Below are 17,879 nucleotides of genomic sequence, written 5' to 3'. Positions count from 1 at the left end.
ACTCGATCCAGGCCAAATGGGTGCTCCAGGCCGCCGGGTGCGCGGCCGTCACGCAGCGCAGGGCCTGTTCCACCTCCTGATTCACCCGTTCTGCTTGCCCGTTGGTCTGAGGATGATACCCGGACGAGAGACTCACCGTGGCCCCCAGTTCCCGGCAGAAGCTCCTCCAGACTTGCGAGGAGAACTGGGGACCGCGATCGGAGACGATGTCTGTTGGAATCCCATGCAGCCGGACGACGTGGTGGACCAGGAGGTCCGCTGTCTCCTGGGCAGTCGGGAGCTTCGGGAGGGCCACGAAGTGGGCCGCCTTGGAGAATCGGTCCACTATCGTGAGGATGGTGGTGTTGCCCTGGGACGGCGGGAGGCCCGTAACAAAATCCAGGCCGATGTGGGACCAGGGGCGATGAGGCACAGGCAGCGGCTGGAGCAGTCCCGATGCCCTGCGGTGGTCAGCCTTGCCCCTGGCGCAGGTGGTGCAGGCCTGGATATAATCCCGGACGTCGGCCTCCAGGGACGCCCACCAGAAGCGCTGCCGGACAACTGCCACGGTCCTACGCACCCCTGGATGACAGGAGAACTTGGAGCCGTGACAGAAGTCCAGGACTGCAGCCCTGGCCTCTGGTGGGACGTAAAGTTTGTTCTTCGGCCCAGTTCCGGGATCCGGGCTCCGTGCCAGGGCTTCCCGGACGGTTTTCTCTACATCCCAGGTGAGGATGGCCACGATAGCGGACTCCGGGATGATAGGTTCCGGTGGATCCGACAACTCCGTTTTGACTTCGTCTTCATGCACCCGGGACAAGGCATCCGATCTCTGGTTTTTGGTCCCGGGGCGGTAGGTGATCCGGAAGTCAAAACGGCCGAAGAACAGTGACCAGCGGGCTTGCCTGGGGTTCAGCCGCTTGGCGGTCCTGATATACTCCAGGTTCCGGTGGTCAGTGAAAACCGTGAATGGCACGGACGTTCCCTCCAACAGATGTAGCCACTCTTCAAGAGCCTCTTTCACCACAAGGAGTTCTCGATTGCCGACGTCATAGTTCCGTTCAGCCGGGGTCAACCTGCGTGAAAAGTAGGCACACGGGTGAAGTACCTTATCGGTCTCTCCGCTCTGGGACAGCACGGCTCCTATCCCTGAGTCAGAGGCGTCCACCTCAACCATGAACTGGCGGCTAGGGTCGGGCTGCACCAAAACTGGCGCAGTAGAGAACCGTCGTTTCAACTCCTTGAACGCGGCTTCGCACCGATCCGACCAGGTGAAGGGGACTTTTGGAGAGGTCAGGGCTGTCAGGGGGCTAACTACCTGACTGTAGCCCTTAATGAACCTCCTATAGAAATTAGCGAAGCTGAGGAACTGTTGCAGCTTCCTACATCTTGTTGGTTGGGGCCAATCTCTCACCGCCGCAACCTTGGCCGGATCAGGGGCGACGGAGTTAGAGGAGATGATAAACCCCAGGAAGGACAAAGACGTGTGGTGAAACTCGCACTTCTCGCCCTTCACAAACAGTCGGTTCTCTAACAACCGCTGCAGGACCTGACGTACATGCTGGACATGGGTCTCAGGATCCGGAGAAAAGATGAGAATATCGTCCAGATATACGAAGACGAATCGGTGCAGGAAGTCCCGCAAGACGTCGGTAACCAAGGCTTGGAACGTCGCGGGGGCGTTGGTGAGGCCGAACGGCATGACCAGGTACTCAAAGTGACCTAATGGGGTGTTAAATGCCGTCTTCCATTCGTCTCCCTTCCGGATCCGAACCAGGTGATACGCATTTCTAAGATCCAGCTTAGTAAAGATTTTGGCTCCATGCAGGGGGGTGAACACGGAATCTAACAATGGCAACGGGTATCGGTTGCGAACCGTAATCTCATTCAGCCCCCTGTAATCAATACATGGACGAAGTCCGCCATCTTTCTTGCCCACAAAAAAGAAACCTGCCCCCATCAGGGAGGTGGAGTTCCGGATCAGCCCGGCAGCTAATGAGTCCCGGATGTAGGTCTCCATTGATTCGCGCTCAGGTCGTGAGAGGTTGTACAGCCTGCTGGACGGGAACTCAGCGCCTGGAACCAAATCAATGGCACAATCGTACGGACGGTGCGGGGGAAGGGTGAGTGCCAGATCCTTACTGAAGACGTCAGCAAGATCGTGGTACTCAACCGGCACTGCCGTCAGATTGGGAGGGACTTTGACCTCCTCCTTAGCCTGTGAACCGGGAGGAACCGAGGATCCTAAACACCCCCGATGGCAGGTTTCGCTCCACTGAACCACCACCCCAGACGGCCAATCAATCCGGGGATTGTGCTTCAACATCCATGGGATGCCCAAAATCACGCGGGAGGTAGAAGGAGTTACAAAAAACTCAATCTTCTCCCGGTGGTTTCCAGACACCACCAGAGTTACTGGTGGTGTCTTGTGTGTGAGTAAAGGGAGGAGGGTGCCATCTAGTGCCCGCACCTGCAACGGCGAAGGAAGCGCCACCAGAGGGAGCCCTACCTCCCTTGCCCATCTGCTGTCTAGCAGATTCCCTTCTGACCCCGTGTCCACCAGTGCTCGGGCTTGAAGGGTTAAATCCCCGCTCAGGATTGTGACTGGGAGTCGTGTGGCAATTTGTGTGTGTCTCACTTGAATGTTTTGACCCCCCCTTAGCCCAGTCTCTAAGGGCGAGTGTTGTCGTTTTGGCCGTTTGGGGCAGTTTCTCTGTGTGTGCTCAGTTGAGCTGCAGAGAAAACACTCTCCACGGATCAGCCTCCCCATTTTGGCCCTGTGCGTTTCCCTAACAACGTCAGCAGGGGGAGCTGTTGCCCCACAAAGTGCTGCGGCTGTGGAGCGTGGGGAGGGCGGCCCCTTTTCGAACCCGGAAGGGAGAGGGGCGGCGCGTATCCGGTCACGTCCTTCGCCTCGCTCCCGACGGCATTCCTCCAACCGATTGTCTAACCGTATAACGAGATCGATAAGCCCGTCTAAATCCCGCGGTTCCTCCTTAGCTACCAGCTGCTCCTTCAGAACCAACGACAGTCCGTTTATGAAGGCGGCGCGGAGCGCAACGTTATTCCAGCCGGACCTCGCAGCCGCGATGCGGAAGTTGATTGCATAAGCGGCTGCGCTCTCGCGTCCCTGTCTCATTGACAGCAGCACGGTTGAAGCGGTCTCTCCTCTGTTAGGGTGATCAAACACTGTTCTGAACTCCCCCACAAACCCAGTGTATGCTGATAACAACCGTGAGTTGTGTTCCCAGAGCGCCGTAGCCCAGGCGCGTGCTTTACCCCGAAGCAGAGCACTCACATAAGCTATTTTACTAGCATCTGACGCGTACATGACGGGACGTTGTGCGAAGATATCCTGTTGGGAAAGTGTAGTGACACGGACCCACAACAGGGGGCGCAAATGAACGGACAATGGAGGAAGTCAAATAACAACACTTTACTGTTGTGAATAAGCACAACAAACACAGCAGATTACAATAATAGTCAATGAAGTCAATTCACAAAAATGTGTCGCGTGGGCAGGCTCGAAGATAAGAGACATCTGTCCAAAGCAGAACCGGAACCACACGATTTCCTCCGCCACCGAACCCCGGGAATACTGGAGCCGCCAAGTCCCGAACTCCCAGGTGGCCACTGCCTCCGCTTGTCGGATCTGGTACTGCTGGCGAGGAACAAAAACAGTTAGATGTGGGTGCGTCTGCACCCAGCAACACGTATGGTGGAAAACCACCTCCACCTCTCGTCGGAAATCTGCTATCCAACACACAAAGTAACAGGTATTCCTGTCAGGAAGACAACAAAGTTGGCTGAGTACGTTACCTCCTCGGTAGAGCGATATCTCTGCAAAGAGGTGGAGATGTCGTCCTGCTGATATACCACTGTGAGGCGGCAGCGCCCTCTGGTGCCTGGAGCCCGCACTCCAGACAGGGTGCCCTCTGGTGGTGGTGGGCCAGCAGTACCTCCTCTTCAGCGGCCCACACAACACTTTTGTAAGAAATGCAAACTGACGTAAATCCACAAATTACAGTTGGTTCGCGCAATGCATGCTGGGATAGGGTCTTCTCTCTTGTGTCTCGGCAACGTCCCGAATGTGATGACAGTTTTGCGGAGGGCCAAATTTTAGCTGTATATTTGTCATTTTTAAACGAAGATTTCTCCATTGAATGACAGATCTGGGCTTGCAGATTTACTTTACTACATTCAGAAGGATCTTATGTGTAAATATGTCATTTTTTGGTCCAAAGATCTGACTGCATTTATTTCAGTGCAGGTCTACTTTAAAAAAAAATGTTGAAAACATTAAAGGTTCACTCAGTAGTTTAACACACTTGGAACCAAAATGTGCCATGTTCTGAGTTGAAGCCACTCTCTTTGATCAAGGCACTGTACTCATCTGCTGTCATCTCCCAGGCAACATTTTTTTTTGTCTTAAAGCCCTTTTCACACCAGCGCAAATGCAGAATTGTGTATTGTGGTGTACCGTCTACGCTGAGTTAAGCAGCTCTATGCCCAATTTAAATGCATCCAGAGTGACTCAGCTGGAGAACAGGTGTAGTGCATGTATGTGCTGCTGCATGATCACACAGCCCGCAGCACATCTGTGTGCTCATAATAGGTAATCGAACCTCAACTCATGAATCCAGAAACAAAACAGAAACAGCAGGTCTTGTGTGTGTGTGTGTGTGTGTGTGTGTGTGTGTGGGGGGGGGTGACGACACAGCACTCTCTCTCTGTCTCGCTATTTCTCTTTGTCTCTTGCTGTCTCTGTCTCTTTCTGTCTCGCTGTCTCTCTCCGTTGCTCTCTGTCTCTCGCTGTCTCTGTCTTTTTCTGTCTCTCGCTCTCTGTTTCTCTGTCTCGCTGCCTCTCTTTGTCTCTCGCTGTCTCTCTCTGTTGCTCTCTGTCTCTCTCTCTGTCTCTCTCTGCAGGTCCAAAATTCTGCAGCAAGGCTGCTGTCTTGCTCAAGCAGAAGGACTCATATCTCTCCTATTTTAAAGTCTCTTCATTGGCTCCCAGTGTCGTTGCGTTTCTATTTTAAGATCCTAGTGTTGATTTTTAGAGCTTTGCATGGCCAGGCTCCCTCCTACATTAGAGACCTGTTATGTCGCTATGCTCCCGCTTGGAGCCTGAGGTCAGTGGATCAGAACCTTCTGAGGGCTCCTCGTACCCACTTTAAGACCCGAGGAGATCGCTCTTTCCAGGCCGTTGCGCCAAGGCTCTGGAATGATCTCCCTTTGTCTCTTCATTCCCTGGACTCTGTCGATGTTTTTAAGAGCAAGCTCTTGGCAAAACCCATCTGTTTCTCCAGGCATTCAAACCTTAGTAGTGAGAGGGCTGTTTTATGACCACTGTGTGTGTTTTAGAGTTATTTTATTGTGATGTACATTGTATTCAGAATTTTTATCTGTGTGTGTCTTTTGTGAAGCACCTTGTGACTTTCCTTGTCTGTGAAAGGTGCTATAAATAGACATTACTTACTTACTTACTCTCTGTCGCTCTCTGTCTCTCTCGCTGTCTCTTGCTGTCTCTCTGTCTCTCTCTGTCTTGCTATCTCTCTCTGTTGCTCTTTGTCTCTCTGTCACTCTCTCTCTGTCTCTCGCTGTCTCTCTCTGTCTCTCTGTCTCTCTCTGTTGCTCTCTGTCTCTCTCTACCTCTCTGTCACTCTGTTGCTTTCTCTGTCTCTCTCTCTGTCTCTCTCGCTGTCGCTCTCTGTCCCTCTGTCTCTCTCTGTCACTCTCTGTCTCTCGCTGTCTCTCTCTCTGTCTCTGTTGCTCTCTGTCTCTCTCTGTTGCTCTCTGTCTCTCTCTTTCTGCCTCTCTCTGTCTCCCTCTCTGTCGCTGTCTGACTCACTGTCGCTCTCGCTGTCTGTCTCTGTCTCGCGGTCTCTCTCTGTCTCTCTCTGTCGCTCTTTGTCTCTCTGTCACTCTCTCTCTGTCTCTCGCTGTCTCTCTGTCTCTCTCTTGCTGTCTCTCTCTGTCGCGCTCTCTGCCTCTCTCTATCACTCTGTTGCTCTCGCTGTCTTTCTCTGTCTCTCTCTCTGTCTTGTTGTCTCTCTCTGTCGCTCTTTGTCTCTCTCTGTCTCTCTCTCTCTCTGTTTCTCGCTGTCTCTCTCTCTGTCTGTCTCTGTTGCTCTCACTCTCTGTCTGTCTCTCTCTCTGTCTCTCTGTCATTCTCTCTGTTGCTCTCTGTCTCTCGCTGTCTGTTGGTCTCTCTCTCTCGCTATCTCTCTGTTGCTCTCTGTCCCTCTCTTGCTGTCTCTCTGTTGCTCTCTCTCGCTGTCGCTCTCTGTCACTCTCTCTGCCTCTCTGTCTCTCTCTCTGTTGCTCTCCCTGCTTGTCTCTGTTGCTCTGTCGCTCTCTGTCACTCTCTCCCTCGCTCTCTCTGTCTTTCTTTCTGTCTTTCTCTGTCTCTCTTTCTGACTCTCTCTGTCACTGTCTGTCTCTCTTTCTGTCTCTCTGGCTGTCACTCTCTGCCTCTCTTTGTCACTCTGTTGCTCTCTCTGTCTCTCTCTCTGTTGCTTTCTTGCTCTCTCTGCCTCTCTCTGTTGCTCTGTTGCTCTCTGTCTCTCTCTCTCACTCTCTGTCACATTGTCTCTCTGTCTGTCTCTCACTCTCTCTGTCTCTCTGTTGCTCTCTCTGTCACTCGCTCTGTTGCTCTCTGTCGTTCTCTCTGTCGCTCTGTCTCTTTCTGTCACTCTCTGTCACTCGCTCTGTTGCTCTCTGTCGTTCTCTCTGTCGCTCTGTCTCTTTCTGTCACTCTCTCTGTCACTCGCTCTGTTGCTCTCTGTCGTTCTCTCTGTCGCTCTGTCTCTCTCTGTCACTCTCTCTGTCACTCGCTCTGTTGCTCTCTGTCGTTCTCTCTGTCACTCTTTCTGTCTATCTCTCTGTCTTTTGCTCTCTGTCTCTTTCTGTCTCTCTCTCACTCTCTGTCTCTCTCTGTCACTCTCTGCCTCTCTCTCGTTCTCTGTCTCTCTCTCTGTCACTCTCTCTCTCTCGCTTGCTGTCTATCTCTATCTGTCTTTCGCTCTCTGTCTCTTTCTGTCTCTCTCTCACTCTGTCTCTCTCTGTCGCTCTCTGTCTCTCTCTTGCTCTCTCTGTTGCCCTCTGTCTCTGTCACTCTCTCTGTCTCTCTCTCGCTTTCTCTGTCACTCTCTCTGTCTCTCTCTCACTTTCTCTGTCACTCTGTCTCTCTCTCTCTCTCTCTCGCTGTCTCACTGTTGCTCTCTGTCCCTTTCTCGCTGTCTCTCTGTTGCTCTCTCTCTGTCACTCTCTGCCTCTCTCTGTCTCTCTCTCTGTTGCTCTCTCTGTCTCTCTCTCTGTTGCTCTCTCTCTCTGTCACTCTCTGCCTCTCTCTGTCACTCTGTTGCTCTCTGTTGCTCTGTCTCTGTCGCTCTCTCTGTTGCTCTGTCTCTGTCGCTCTCTCTGCCTCTCTCTCTGTCTCTCTCTCTATTGCTCTGTCTCTGTCTGTTGCTCTGTCACTCTCTCTCTGTCTCTCTTTCTGGCTTTCTCTCTGTCTCTCTTTCTGTTGCTGTCTGTCTCTCTTTCTGACTGTCACTCTCTCTGCCTCTCTCTGTCACTCTGTTGCTTTCTCTGTCTCTCTCTCTGTTGCTTTCCTGCTCTCTCTGCCTCTCTGTGTTGCTCTGTCGCTATCTGTCTCTCTCTCTCTCACTCTCTGTGTCACTTTGTCTCTCTGTCTGTCTCTCACTCTCTCTGTCGCTCTGTCTCTATCTGTCTCTCGCTCTGTTGCTCTGTCTCGCTCTGTTGCTCTCTCTGTTGCGCTCTCTGTCGCTCTGTCTCTCGCTCTGTCTCTCTCTGTCACTCGCTCTGTTGCTCTCTGTCGCTCTCTCTCTCTCGCTTACTCTGTCTCTGTCTTTCGCTCTCTCTGTCTCTCTCTCACTCTGTCTCTCTCTCGCTCTCTCTGTGGCTCTGTCTCTCGTTCTCTGTTTGTCTCTCTGTTGCTCTCTCTGTGTGTGTGTGTGTCTCTCTCTCTGTAGAATGCTGAAAAGAAAGGGGATATTTAAATATCCTTGTGAGTTTAAATGGCAATATTTTCTACTTTTTTGGGGGGGGACACAGTGGACGCTGAATGTTGTGATCTGTTTCTTGCAGAAAGAGTTTCGTTCACACACTGATTAAATATTACGCATGAAGCTCCTGATTTTTGAAAACGTCTGAAAATATTTTGGGAAATGCAGTGTTTTAAAACATTTCCCTCTGTGTTTTTTCTGCTCCAGGTACCTTTTCTCAGAGGAAGCCGGTTTCATGCTCTGATCAGACAGAAGCGCTGTGATGATTGAAACTTTTAAAGTGCCATTCGACTGTGATCAGGTCTGATCAAACCTGAGTAAGCGTTGTGACTCTTTAAAAGCGCTGTCGCTGTCGCGATCATCAACCGACCTTATCGATTAGGTCTTATCAAACCTGAATAAGCGCTGTGACTCTTTAAAGCACTGTCGCTGTCGGTGCGATCATCAGACGACGTGATTGATCAGGTCCTGAAATGCTGTGATGACTTTTTAAAACGCAATCGCTGTTGGTGTGATCAGAGTGAGCATTGCAGACCATGTTGATATATTCAAAAGTTGTCGCATATGTTATTAAGTGCCAATACGTGTACAACAAATATAGCCATATTTTGAAAAATCGGGAAAATTACCGAAATGAGTGGAAATGATGAAATGAATCTGACCTTTCAGAATGTGCAGATCATCCTCCGCTGCTGTCATCATACCACATTTCAAGAGTGACCCCTGTAGACCACGTAGCCATATTTTGATGAAACGGAAAACTGAAAATGGTGAAATTGATTGGACTACTGAAAATAAATCAGCGAATCACGCATAGAATCTGTCATAATATCACATGTCAATAGTGACCACAACACATCATCATCATTACAATGTCATTGATGTCAATGTGCCATTCATTCATAATTTCATTTGCTCTTGACATTGAATCACAATCACCCAATGATTGAATGAATGGATTCAGCAACAAAACTCAATTCTGTCATCAGCATGATCAGTTACTGTTTACAACCCCAATTCCAATGAAGTTGGGATGTTGTGTGAAATGTAAATTAAAAACAGAATACAATGATTTGCAAATCTTCTTCAACCTATATTCAATTGAATACACCACAAAGACAAGATATTTAATGTTCAAACTGATAAACTTTATTGGTTTTGTGCAAATATTTGCTCATTTTGAAATGGATGCCTGCAAAAGCTGGGACAGTGGTATGTTTACCACTTTGTTACATCACCTTTCCTTCTAACAACACTCAATAAACGTTTGGGAACTGAGGACACTAATTGTTGAAGCTTTGTAGGTGGAATTCTTTCCCATTCCTGCTTGATGTACGACTTCAGTTGTTCAACAGTCTGGAATCTCCGTTGTTGTATTTTGTGCTTCATAATGTGCCACACAATTTCAATGGGTGACAGGTCTGGACTGCAGGCAGGCCAGTCTAGTACCCGCAATCTTTAACTACGAAGCCACGCTGTTGTAACACGTGCAGAATGTGGCTTGGCATTGTCTTGCTGAAATAAGCAGGGATGACCCTGAAAAAGATGTTGCATGGATGGCAGCATGTGTGGCACATTATGAAGCGCAAAATACAACAACGGAGACCCCGGACTGTTGAACAACTGAAGTTGTACATCAAGCAAGAATGGGAAAGAATTCCACCTTCAAAGCTTCAACAATTAGTGTCCTCAGTTCCCGAACGCTTATTAAGTTTTGTTAGAAGGAAAGATGATGTAACACAGTGGTAAACATACCACTGTCCCAGCTTTTTGAAACGTGTTGCAGGCATCCATTTCAAAATGAGCAAATATTTGCACAAAAACAAAGTTAATCAGTTTGAACATTAAATATCTTGTCTTTGTGGTGTATTCAATTGAATATAGGTTGAAGATGATTTGCAAATCATTGTATTCTGTTGTTATTTACATTTTACACAATGTCCCAACTTCATTGGAATTGGGGTTGTATTTAACACTTTTGTACAAAAGCTTTTGTTGGTGATGACAGCTTCAAGCTGTTTTCTTGTATGGAGAAACTAGTTGCATGCATTGCTCAGGTGTGATTTTGGCCCATTCTTCCACACAGTCTACAAAACATGAAAGTTTCATGGAACTCTTCTTCTGTACCTAGTTCTTTCCATCAAGGTTTATTGGATTGAAGTCAGATGGTTGGCTGGGCCATTCATTCTCTGAAACCAACTGAAAGTTTCCCTGGCTGTGTGTTTGGGAACATTGTCTTGCTGAAATGTCTACTTTCATTTCATCTTCATCATCCTGGTAGATGGCAACAGATTTTAATCAAGAATGTCTCAGTATCTTTTTTCTATTCATCCTTCCTTCAATTTTATGATGTTTGCCAGTGTCGTCTGCTGAAAAACAGAAATGTTCCCACCGCCAAACTTCAGTGTTGGCATGGTGTTTTTTGGGGTGATGTGCGGTGTCATTTGAAGTCCAAATATGGTTTGTATTACAGCATTCAAAGAGTTTAATTTTGGTCTCATCTATGCAGACTTTAAATGAGTTTTTGCATGCGTTTTCTTCAGTAATGGATAGAGGTGCACCGATCAGGATTTTTTAGGCCGATCACCGATCACTGAAATTTTGATCGGCCGATACCGATCAAGGCCGATACTGATCAAGTACGTATTTGGATCATGCCCAAAATAAGAATATAGGTCTAATGTATAGGACTATTTTTGCATTAAAACGTAATGATGAAAACAAAATACATGCATTCAAATAAAGACACTAGAATAAACTGCCAGCTTTTGTTTTATTACACTGACTTTGTTCTACCAGCAAGCTTTTTTTTTCCATGTTTCATGTTGCTCAGGTTACAGTCTACAGAACGTTGAGAATGTAAAATACAGCCCTCATTCTATGGGGTTAAAATTGTTTCATTAATATTTGTAAATGCACACAGGGTGATCTACAAATAATCATTGATTTGCAAATGTGTTCAGATATCCACAAATGCAAATTTCATATTTGTAACTTGTAAATTGGTCTTTGCAAATAATGTTGTATTTACAAATATAAAACTTAATTTGTAAAAAAAAAAAAAAAAAAATTACATTTGTAAAACTGGAAATTGTATTTGTGAATTGAGTTACAGCATTTGTGGATCACCAATTACACGCATTCATTGCTTTTCTCTGTGACGTAATTTTGAGACATTCTTTTCGCGAAATCCACAGATCCACAAACAAATGCCTACTGATTCACAAATACACACTCACTGAGATCTCTCAGAGCATTTGACTCATTTTGACTTCTGATATGAGCTGGACGGACATGGACTACATTAGATGATGGCGACTGCTCTCCTGGTCCGTCCAGCTCATATCAGAAGTCAAAATGAGTTTACGTCACAGAGGAAAGCAAAAACAAAAATAAACAAAACTGTGTTTCACTTTAAAGTTATTAATTCAGACTGGACTCTATCATTCTAACTTGACTCATCAGAGAGCCGCGCAGCGTTTGGAGCTGTGTGAACAGAACGGAGGACGATTCTCGTTTCTTTCTCGCAACAAGACAGGAGTCCCAGTTAGTAACTTTAATCCGCACAAACGTGACTCACGATTTCACATATTCAGGGATGAAAGTGGTGAAACCCAACATTACCCCCCAACACCACCTGCACGAAAATGTTTGAATTCTAGAAGCTCTGAAATGCAATCTGGGACTATTCCAGACGATAAACTGGAGTGAGTGCAGCATCCATTTAGTGAGAAAAAAAAACAACTTTCCTTATTTAAATTCATAGTTTGGCAGATAGTTCTGGAGGAAATCACTGAAGAAATGAACACATTAAAAATATACCGAAACAAACTGTCATTAAACTTAAATAAGACAGGGATGAAATGGAGGTGTAAGAGTCACTAGGTGTTCACAGGAAACACTTATTTATTTCTGTATGCATGTATTTATTTATTTACGTATATTCATTGTTAGTTGCTTTTATATTTTCTGTTGTGTTTCTATTCAGGTTCTTTTTGTCTTTCTCTAAAATTGTATATAATAAGCATTAGATTATTAATATATAAACAAAAATAAATTTAAGAAATATTACAATTTGAAAACAAATTCCCCCGAACATGATGACAGCTGCAATTGCTAAATGCTAACTTTTAACATTGAAAATGCCATAGACATGCTAACGCGTTAGCATCGCTCCTGTTTTTTAAGTCATAAAATACATCTATCAACTGTTTCAGAAGACCGTAACAGGTCAGTTTAACATAGAAAAGGTAAATAATACTCACAGACGTATGCTCTTTAGGGTTTTAGCGGGGGAAAATTAAGCAAAAGAAAAGTCTAAACGAAGCAAGAGATCGAAGCATTGCTTCAATCTGCGAACCACTGCTTCGATTGGTTCAAGGTTCAGAGCAAAGCCGCGCTGCAGAAAAGTTGATCACGGACCCGCTGCAGGGTCTGTAATCAATGTAGAGAAATGATAATTTTCCTGACAAACACCCCCCAAAACAACGGCCACTCTGAAGGACCGATAACAGAATCGTTAAGCACAAAGCTTATTGATGTCGGTGGATCAAATCATTTCTTGACGATACCCGAAAGGAACCGGTTCTCAATACCCATCCCTAGTCGCAAGTGTTGCAAATAGCAAATTTCGTGTCTATTTTTGACACCGCAAAAAAAGTCCAGACCGGCGAAGCCATTTTGAAACTACACATGCTCTTGGCTGGGCATGTCATGACAGGACTAAGCGCTCCCTGCGCTACTGCCTGCACTGTTGTGATCGGTCCTTTTGATCGGCGCATTTTGCCCAGCGCATTTTGCCGATCACCGATCAAACCGATCAAGGCGTGATCGGCCGATAATGATCGGTGCCCGATCGATCGGTGCACCTCTAGTAATGGAGTCTTCCGCGGTGAGTGTCTTTACAGGTCTGATGGTTAAGTGCATTGCTTATTATTTTCTTTGAAACAATTGTTCAGTTGCTCTCCACAAGTGTCCTTGGCTCTTGAACAACTCTTCTGTTTATTATTTTCACAGTCTTGCAAGGAGCAGGTGTTCATGGCCAGTTTATGGTGAAATGATGTTCTTTCTACTTGCAAATTGTGGCTCCACAATGCTCACTGGACATTCGGAAGTTTAATTCGATTCATTTCAATTTATTTTATTTATATAGTGCCAAATCACAACAGAGTTGCCTCAAGGCGCCTCACACAAGTAAGGTCTAACCTTACCAACCCCCACAGCAGGAACACAGGCGACAGTGGTAAGAAAAACTCCCTCTGAGGAAGAAACCTCAAGTAGACCAGACTCAAAGGGGTGACCCTCTGCTTGAGCCATGCTACAGACACAAATTACCAAACACTTCACAAAATGAATATACAGGAATTGTTGCCACTGCACAGGACAGGAGGGTTTCAGAAACAGACAACTCACCCATCTCTGGATGAAGCTGCAGAGAGAAAAAAACAGAGAAAAAACAGAATCAGGCATCAGAAAGACAACAAATACAGTATAACACTATGTAACAATTTTTTTATTTTTGTTTAGTTCCTGGGTACACAGTGTTTTCCTAAGCTGTTATGCCTTAAATAAATAGAAAATAGCTGTTATTCCACAGAAACTTTGCTTTTGTGATCAGGACAATGATATTTTGAAATTTGTCTGTTTTCAAGAATATTCTCGATTCGCCTTCACTACTACTGAGTAGTCTTCTAGAATATTCTTTAACTGCTAGAACTGTCTAGAATTTTCTAGAAGTTTCCAGAATTATCTAGAAATTTCAAGAAACTTTTAGAACTTTCTAGAACGTTTAAAAAAATAAAATCAAAGATTGTGCTGAATGTAGTAATTTTTCCATAGACTTTAGACATAAGCAGTTGAAATATAAAACTTAGAAGCCAGTAACAAAAATTGTTTTACATAGTGAATTTGTCAGCATTAAGCAACAAGATAAACAGAAGAAATACTAAGGTGATCGCCGGCCACTAGCCCTAAGCTTCACGGGCTAGTTTTGAAATCTTTCTGTAACCCATGCCATCAGTATGTTTTGCATCAAGGTTGCGAAGATCTTGAGAGAGCTCTTTCCTTTTAATTGATGGGGCAAGTAGATTTTCTGTACCACTTAAGAGGACTAAACAACACTTAGAATCCAGCCTCAGTGTATCATGGCCTACACAAAAAAATGTATGATAGCTATCCCAGGACAGTACTTATAGCCAGGAATAATTACACAGTGGTAAAAAATTTTAAATACTCTAATCATTTTGAGAAATTTACCACATTATTTTTCTGATCATAGTAATTTCAAAAAGGTATAGTTTGGACCAACTATCACTGAATTCTATGGAGTTATGGGTAAAAACAGCAAAAATGGTGACAAAGGTCAGTTTCAGTACAGGGGTCAAAAGGTAAAGTTCTGCCAATTTTGGTAAGAAGTGATGCAATTCCTCTAGTTCGCACTTTGTGTGGAACACCTTCATCAGCATCCATATACAAAGGGAGTTGTTAGATGACTGTTTTGCTTGTTGCCATGGAGTGGTATGAGCAGTGCTCTATCAAGCCTTTTAAAATACAGGTCCATGGTCCACTGGGTTCATCTTTGGAGTCCTCGTGTCACTACATAACAATAGTGCTTTTTTTTTGTGTCACAGGTACAGCTGTGGACCTACTGTGTACGACCATGCCCACTTGGGACATGCCTGGTAAGTTTTGTTACATGAATCGGTAAGAAGTTTTCCTGAATGTATATCATCATTTGTTCGTGTACTACTGAGTGCTCATTGGCAGGGCATTTTCCCACACACAGGGTATTTTGCTATCCTCAAAGTAACCATTAGCTTGGGAGAAAAAACTGCCGGTAAGGATATCGGGATGTCATTTGGAATGAATATGTGTGGCTGAATGGTAGCCAAAAAAGGGAAGCTGATCTGGACTGAGGAAGTGGAGTTGCCCGAAGGCAGGATAGCGGACATACAGGACAGCCGCAAGTACCTGGGAATCCCCCAAGACAAGGGGAACCATGATGAAGATGCAAGAAGGTCAGCCACACCCAGATGCCTCCACATGTACTGTTAGCTAGCTCAAAGGTAGGATTAACATCCAAGCCATCACTACCTACACCCTACCAGCCATCAGATACCCAGCTGAAATAATAAGAGCTCAAGTAATAAGCTGGCTGCAGGAGGAGATAGATGACACTGATGTTCAGGCACGAAAACACCACGCAATGCATGGATGTTTCCACCCAAAGTCCAGCAGCCTGGGGCTCTGTGGAAAATGGAAAGAGGAAGGGGGAGGATTAGTAAATGTCAGAGCCACAATTCATGATGACATGAAGGTCATCCTCAGAATGAGGACTTTTATGTCCCAGCTGGTTTGGGAATGCTGTGGGATTCCTGGGAAAGAGTTACAGAGCTTTACCAAGGCTAGGGAAGTGTGGGATGAGCTGCTTTGTCTGCCACTGCGAACCCGGACCCAGATATGTGGTAGAAAAAAATTAATGAATGACATAATCTGTCTTGGAAATGGTCATGTGCCTATGCCCTGATGTGTCTGAAAAAAAACTGGATGTAAAAAATGATAGATGGTTTACTTGTGTTAGACTAAAGGATGCTGTTACTTATGCACACCATCATTTTATATCTCTATTTCTTGTAACTCATGATGTAGAGCAGGGGTGCCCAAGTTCGGTCCTCGAGATCTACCTCCCTGACACTCTTAGTTGTCTCCCTGCTCCAACACACCTGAATCCAATGAAAGGCTTATTAAAAGCCTGCTAACGAGTCTTTTATTGGATTCAGGTGTGTTGGAAGCATCAAAAGCGACAAAATCAAATCAAATCAATTTTATTGATATAGCGCCAAATTACAACAAACAGTTGCCCCAAGGCACTTTATATTGTAAGGCAAAAGCCATACAGTAATTACAGAAAAACCCCAACGGTCAAAACGACCCCCTGTGATCAAGCACTTGGTGACAGTGGGAAGGAAAAACTCCCTTTTAACAGGAAGAAACCTCCAGCAGAATCAGGCTCAGGGAGGGGCAGTCTTCTGCTGGGACTGGTTGGGGCTGAGGGGAGAGAATCAGGAAAAAGACATGCTGTGGAGGGGAGCAGAGATCAATCACTAATGATTAAATGCAGAGTGGTGCATACAGAGCAAAAAGAGAAAGAAACACTCAGTGCATCATGGGAACCCCCAGCAGTCTAAGTCTATAGCAGCATAACTAAGGGATGGTTCAGGGTCACCTGATCCAGCCCTAACTATAAGCTTTAGCAAAAAGGAAAGTTTTAAGCCTAATCTTAAAAGTAGAGAGGGTGTCTGTCTCCCTGATCCGAATTGGGAGCTGGTTCCACAGGAGAGGAGCCTGAAAGCTGAAGGCTCTGCCTCCCATTCTACTCTTAAAAACCCTAGGAACTACAAGTAAGCCTGCAGTCTGAGAGCGAAGCGCTCTATTGGGGTGATATGGTACTATGAGGTCCGTAAGAAACGATGGAACCTGATTATTCAAAACCTTATAAGTAAGAAGAAGAATTTTAAATTCTATTCTAGAATTAACAGGAACCCAATGAAGAGAGGCCAATATGGGTGAAATATGCTCTCTCCTTCTAGTCCCCGTCAGTACTCTAGCTGCAGCATTTTGAATTAACTGAAGGCTTTTCAGGGAACTTTTAGGACAACCTGATAATAATGAATTACAATAGTCCAGCCTAGAGGAAATAAATGCATGAATTAGTTTTTCAGCATCACTCTGAGACAAGACCTTTCTAATTTTAGAGATATTGCGCAAATGCAAAAAAGCAATCCTACATATTTGCTTAATATGCGCATTGAAGGACATATCCTGATCAAAAATGACTCCAAGATTTCTCACAGTATTACTAGAGGTCAACGTAATGCCATCCAGAGTAAGGATCTGGTTAGACACCATGTTTCTAAGATTTGTGGGGCCAAGTACAATAACTTCAGTTTTATCTGAATTTAAAAGCAGGAAATTAGAGGTCATCCATGTCTTTATGTCTGTAAGACATTCCTGCAGTTTAACTAATTGGTGTGTGTCCTCTGGCTTCATGGATAGATAAAGCTGGGTATCATCTGTGTAACAATGAAAATTTAAGCAATGCTTTCTAATAATACTGCCTAAGGGAAGCATGTATAAAGTGAATAATAAACTGAAACTCTTCAAATAGACCATTCCTCTGCAGATGATCAGTTAGCTGTTTTACAACTACCCTTTCAAGAATTTTTGAGAGAAAAGGAAGGTTGGAGATTGCTAAGATAGCTGGGTCAAGTGATGGCTTTTTAAGTAATGGTTTAATTACTGCCACCTTAAAAGCCTGTGGTACATAGCCAACTAATAAAGATAGATTGATCATATTTAAGATCAAAGCATTAATTAATGGTACAGCTTCCTTGAGCAGCCTGGTAGGAATGGGGTCTAATAGACATGTTGATGGTTTGGAGGAAGTAACTAATGAAAATAACTCAGACAGAGCAATCGGAGAGAAAGAGTCTAACCAAATACCAGCATTACTGAAAGCAGCCAAAGATAACGATATGTCTTTGGGATGGTTATAAGTAATTTTTTCTCTAAGAGTAAAAATTTTATTAGCAAAGAAAGTCATGAAGTCATTACTAGTTAAACTTAAAGGAATACTCGGCTCAGTAGAGCTCTGACTCTTTGTCAGCGTGGCTACAGTGCTGAAAAGAAACCTGAGGTTGTTCTTATTTTCTTCAATTAGTGATGAGTAGTAAGATGTCCTAGCTTTACGGAGGGCTTTTTTATAGAGCAACAGACTCTTTTTCCAGGCTAAGTGAAGATCTTCTAAATTAGTGAGACGCCGTTTCCTCTCCAACTTACGGGTTATCTGCTTTAAGCTGCGAGTTTGTTAGTTATACC

At 45.2% G+C, this 17,879-nt stretch overlaps 1 protein-coding gene across 2 annotated transcripts in view; it reads left to right on the top strand.

Moving 5' to 3' along the window:
* cars2 (cysteinyl-tRNA synthetase 2, mitochondrial) overlaps positions 1-17,879 on the top strand; it is a 294,966-nt gene that overhangs the window by 13,523 nt on the left and 263,564 nt on the right. For both annotated transcript variants that reach the window (XM_034173360.1, XM_034173352.1), the window contains exon 2: positions 14,633-14,683. In XM_034173360.1, coding sequence (XP_034029251.1) covers positions 14,633-14,683 — 51 coding nt within the window. The remainder of the gene's footprint in view (positions 1-14,632; positions 14,684-17,879) is intronic.

Source organism: Thalassophryne amazonica, chromosome 1 (assembly GCF_902500255.1).
Source record: "Thalassophryne amazonica chromosome 1, fThaAma1.1, whole genome shotgun sequence".
In the NCBI taxonomy this organism is placed as follows: domain Eukaryota; kingdom Metazoa; phylum Chordata; class Actinopteri; order Batrachoidiformes; family Batrachoididae; genus Thalassophryne; species Thalassophryne amazonica.
This window is presented reverse-complemented; position numbering and strand designations above follow the sequence as displayed.